The 5,618-nt window shown below is 38.3% G+C and overlaps 1 protein-coding gene across 1 annotated transcript in view; it reads left to right on the top strand.

The window, feature by feature from the left end:
- Positions 1–5,618, top strand: part of PRKCA (protein kinase C, alpha) — a 110,260-nt gene that overhangs the window by 62,794 nt on the left and 41,848 nt on the right. Inside the window, exons 4-5 of the mRNA XM_010002793.1 lie at positions 2,930–3,041; positions 3,752–3,880. Of these exons, the coding sequence (XP_010001095.1) occupies positions 2,930–3,041; positions 3,752–3,880 (241 nt within the window). The remainder of the gene's footprint in view (positions 1–2,929; positions 3,042–3,751; positions 3,881–5,618) is intronic.

Genomic DNA, 5,618 nt, shown 5'->3' with positions numbered 1-5,618 from the left:
GCTGCCGAGCAAATCCCAAACCCTTTTAGCACAGCCAGAGCTGGCTGGTTGGGCAAGTCACTCCTCCAGACTCATTTATTTATTTTTTTTAAGGTTACTGCTCCATTTTTGGTTTTCTTTCAGTAGGTCCCCATGGTGCAAGTCTGTCCAACACAGATCTCCTGGGCTGGGCAAGTCTATGGCTGCCTTTTTCTGTATGGGCATGGCCCACCTGTGAGACCAGTGGCAAATATTTTGATTTTTTCAGAGCTCTCTGGGGTGTAGATGCCCAGTTGCTGCTGGTCTTTATGGGGATGCTGCACCTATATGTGTCATCACAGGCTCTGAAGCTCCAGTCTCTTGTACTGCAGGAAAATGGCAAAGCACTGGCCAGTTTTCTACCCATTGAAGGGCTTTTCAAAGGCAAATATTTAAATGTCTGTGGTATCAGTTGCCCAGAGTTTACTTTCCCATTGAATTATGTTGTATTGCATTCAGTTGTACTTATAAAAAATGAAGAATTGTTGTAATAATAGCAGAGAATTGACTTTTTAGCATTAAAACAATTTTGACAGAGCAGATCATTCCCCACTTCTTAACAAGTGCTTTCCCATTGCATTCCCATTGCCACTTCCCCCCCTTCATAAATCTGATGGAGTTTGGAAACAGAAGTGGGTTTCCCTTCAGAGTTTCACAATTAATCTATGCCAAGTTTAGTGCAAAGTTCAATTCTCTTGCAAATAGCAGCCATTATTTGGCAGTTCATCTGTCATATCCTGGCTTGGCTCCCTGTGTTTACTATGAAATATGACTGCCAGCTCTGCTTGGGGAATTATTGAAAGTTTACATTGATTAAAAGAGGAAATTTGAAGAAAATTCACAGGAACTGACCTCCAACTCAGTAGTCTACCTCTGGCTGAAAGGTCTAGAGATGATGTTATTTCCTCAGTAGTGCATATAAGTTGCTTAATGCATATTTAACCTTGGGAATTATTAAACTGTATTAACAACTAATAAGTGTTAATTGATGCTAATAATATAAGTAATTAGTAGTGGCAGTGTAGTAATTACTACTAATATAGTTACTTCAAGTGTAAATTACAGATTCAAGGGTAGTTCTGAGTGCCTGCAAAGCCCATGCTATATATATGAAATAAAATGTAAAGGTTTTCCATTCTCTGCTGGGAGTGTAGAGATCTCGGGACTTTCTTTCTGTTTTGTCAGACTTGCTTGCAGAATAGTGTTTTGTGTACATGAATTTACAAAAAAAACACATGGGATGGAAACAAAGTAGGATTAAATACTGACAAGAGTACTCTCTCTTATTTGTTAGCTTTTAGGTACTTTTGAGGTTTTTCTATTTACTTCTATGAAAGGCATTTTAAAAGAGAGATTTCCTACATGCAAAGTTTCCATTTCAGGAGTAATTTTGGTACAGTTTTCTTATGCCCTCTGCCTGGAATAAATAATTTCATATGTGCATATAGAATAATCACTAATCATAGTCAGAACATCTTTGCTGCTCTTTTTAAAAAAACAAACAAAAAACAAACAAACAAACAAAAACCACAAAAAACCAAAACAAGGCAGTTAATATTGAGTTGTTCCTTTTAAACATCATTAAGTAGGCAAGTTCACAAAATGATAGAAAACTAGTATTTATTATTGAAAGCAAATGATGGTTCAAATTATATACAGTGAATCCTTCAGGGCCAATTTGGATGTTTGATCCCAGTTGATTTATTTATCCCTGTGACTGCTTTTACTTCATTTTTTTGTAAGAATGGCTTTGCTGCTGTTTGGTAGTTGCATACAGTTGGGCACAGGAGCCTTGGCTCCTGGAGTGCTGCTTTGTACTGAGTGCAGTGTAGTCACAACATTTTTAAACCACTCACACACCCCTGCTTAATTACCATGTAGATGCCATTGATTGGAATGGAATATTTGGTAGAGTTGGTTATATAATTTCAGTATAATATCCAGGTTCGATGGATCTAGTTGACATTCACTATAATAATTTCCCATCATTTTTTCCCCTCTATATCATTGCTATATACTCACAAATACCACTTCTGTCAGATGTTAAACACAACTTCCAAAATCGGTTTGTTTCGTGTCGTTCTTTGAAGCTTTGTGAGAAGCTTTTGGGTTTTTTTCTTTTTGTGAGCTTTGTCCTTCTCAGCAACAGATGTGCTTAGCAAAGCAATGCTTAAGTGTATGTTTAAAAGGCAGTAAGTTCCCTTGCATCTTCTGAACAAAACAAACTGAGGAAGAATCAGCTTTGAAGACATGTTTTACATTGTTTGGAAGGCATATAGGGAGTTGCTCCATCAGATAACCCTGTAGTAAAGCAATGTTCCCATGACCCTGCACCACAAGACCCACTGGCTGTGTCTTTAATAAATAATGAAACAGATGCTTTCTGGAGCATGGAATGTCATTCCCTTCAGGTTAACTGTGTTTACAAAAGAAACATGGTTGTTAGCAGTTTGCATTTCATATCTCAAGCTCTAGAACAAACATAACTATTGATACAGTCTCAATTAGAACTCTTAACATAAAGCCTTTACTCATCATCCTGGATGCTACAGAATTTCTATCTGTGCAGTGAAAACTAGTGTTTGTACACTCATGGCAAAACTTAGTAGCAAAAAAAAATCATACAGAGAATATTTACCAAAGCAAACAAACAAACCCCCTTGACAAAGTATAGCCTAGGAAAATATTAAATATTGAAGTTCTGGGAACAGGCTGCCTGAGTCTGGTGTGTGTGAGGTTCTGTATCCAGGTGTGTGTGGGATGGGCCTGGCATGGCTGAACACACTGAATATAGGCTTCTGTAGCATAAGTTGCAGAGCTGGACAGGTTTTTGTGTTTGATATAACACAACAAAGGTGTATCCATCTTATCTTTTATGACTGGAGAAGCTCTTTCTGTTTCTCCCCTCCAGGATCCCAGAAGCAAACACAAGTTTAAGATCCACACGTATGGGAGCCCAACCTTCTGTGACCACTGTGGGTCCCTGCTTTATGGGCTTCTGCACCAAGGGATGAAATGTGACAGTAAGTGTGTTTTTTCTGTGTTACCAAAATGGTGTTTTAGAAAGTAAGTGTAAGTCCTGGGTAGCAGCTTTTTATTTCTTTTCTGTGGAAAATACCATTTCAAATGCCATCTATTTATAGTACTGTTATATTTCAAGTGGATATTTCAGTACTCTAATAATATACTGCTGAGAATCACCTCTTTTGGTGGGAACATGGTTTATTGAGTTTGATGTGGCTGAAGAGCATTTGCTGTGACAGTTTTGAGGAAAAGCTGGGTTTGGACAGGTCAGGTGAATGCACTGTTAAAAACTGCAATTTCAGTTTGGTTGGTAGCCAAAGCCCAATATTCTTCTTGCATTTCATTTGTCTTGGAAGTCTCCTGCTAGGAAATCCAATCATCAATTTAAACCTAACACCCTTCATTTTTAATGCTGAGAAAATGCTGGGCTGTCTTAGTCATATTCCCAGCAAGTCTTTATTCCATTTTCACTTCATTAATTTAGGTTTCTGAAGTAGATTATTTTATTCTCCATTCCATTCACTGTCTACAAAATGTATTGCAAGATGGAAAGCAGCCACGGACCATCAGTTGAAAAACATGCAGCTGGAATCTGAAAGTCTTGCCAACCGTTAAGCATTGTAATCTTAACTTTCACTTTGCTCAGTGATTGCAGTGTAATTATATTATTAGCTCCTCATCACTGTCTGAACCATTTTTATACCCACAGCCTGTGATATGAACGTTCATAAGCAATGTGTAATAAATGTCCCGAGCCTCTGTGGCATGGACCACACAGAGAAAAGAGGAAGGATTTATCTGAAAGCTGAAGTCACTGGAGACAAACTGGAAGTAACAGGTAAACAACAAATTTTGGAATTTTGCAGGTTTTACATATGTGTAATATACACTGTGGGTTTGTGTACTGTGGTCAAAGCTTTGTGCAACAGAACCAGTGCTGGGGGTCACTGGCTTCACAGGTGTGAGGATTTCATCCAGTCTGTCCTTGAATCAAGCAACTCTGTAAACTGATATTCATTAAAATAGTTAGAAAAGTGAAAACTGTCTAATAGCTTTTAAAAGTCAGGAAAATTAATTAGAGAATCACTGTAATGTCATTTGTGTGTATGTGTGGGAAGCAGCCCAGTAGGACAGCTAGCTGTGCAGGAAGCTGGCCATCATCTGTGGGACACAAGGAATACTCTAAACTTTCATCAAGCTGAGGAGCTGTTTCCTGCATCTTAGAGTAGTTAATAAACAAAGGCAGCTTGGATTCCACCCCAAATGTTATTTCCAGTGAGTTATAAAATTAAAATGATTAAAAATCCCCACTGCATTCACTCCTGGCTTTCTTCTCTCTAAACCCAGACGCCTCCATGTCCTCCTGTCAAACCTTGGAAAATGCATTGACAAGGAATGGAAAAATGTAGTTGGAAAGGATCAGAAGGGATCCCAAGTGATACTTAGTTGAGCTTCAGGGCTCACACAACTCCTTGTCAGTGTAGGAGGGGAAAACTTGTCCAAGGGACTGTCGTTAGCAGCAAGGTGGTTTCACTAAGCAGTGATGTGTCTCACAGATGGTGATGCAGGTTCTCCCAGTAGCTGCACCATGAGAAAGAACTAATCTGAAAATAATCCAAGTGACAAAATTTAATATTTGCATTGTTCTAGGCTGCTTTGCAGCAAAGGTCTTAAATGTGCCTGAAACTTTCTGGTATGATACAATCATTTGACAAATAACAGGTACATATTTTGAGATGATTCAGCAGGTTTGTAACCCTATTGGGGGCAAAAAATAGTTGTCACAATTCTTTGTGGTACCAGGGCACTATGAAGCAATTACACAAGTGGGTATTTATCCTTTATTTGACAAGGTATTTTTTTGAAATATGAATATGGTGAAATTGTTACAGATATTTTGTAGGTTTTCATCATAGTCTTTTTTTTAAGAGAGTATACTTGCCAAATGCTGTTACTTTTATGTTTATAAATAAAACGTTTCCATCTCACCAAGAAGTAGGTTTCTGGACAAGTAAAATGTTTACTATAACCCTGTTGTGTGTATAACAGGTCAGGAGCTGCTAAGTTGAGGCTTGTCAGCATTTCCAAGCTTTCAGAAAGTGTCTTTAAATAAAAATGACAGTAGCCCTGAAAATTAAAAAAAAAACCAAACAATTAAAAAATACTAGACAGGCCAGACCCAGATGGGGTGAAGTTTCAGAGACCTTTTGTGCATGTTTAACTGAAATGGAAATAAGCAGTTGTCAGTTGAATCATATAATGCCATGCAAAGATGTTGAGCTCCATTTCTCCCAGTATGGAATTGCTTCTAAACTATTTATTGACAAAACCCTTGTTAGAGGTGTAGGGTTCCCAGAACTGCCAAGCATGACACCACTGCCTTGAGGGTCAGGAAAGGAGGTGAATTAAATGTCCACAAGGCTAAGGAACAGTAGAGGAAATAATGATTGGCTGTTTGGTTTGAGCCTTCCCCTAAACCTTTTTCCAAGGAATTACTCTGCTGGTGTTGAACTTCAGCTGAATTCCTTAATATCTCTGCTCTGCATCCTGTTTTGGTTGTTAATTAGTTCCTGCTG

The sequence above is a fragment of the Chaetura pelagica genome, unplaced genomic scaffold (assembly GCF_000747805.2).
Source record: "Chaetura pelagica isolate M959 unplaced genomic scaffold, ChaPel_1.0 scaffold47, whole genome shotgun sequence".
NCBI classification, from domain to species: Eukaryota; Metazoa; Chordata; class Aves; order Apodiformes; family Apodidae; genus Chaetura; species Chaetura pelagica.
Note: the sequence above shows the minus strand (reverse complement) of the source record. Positions and strands in the feature narration are given on the sequence as shown.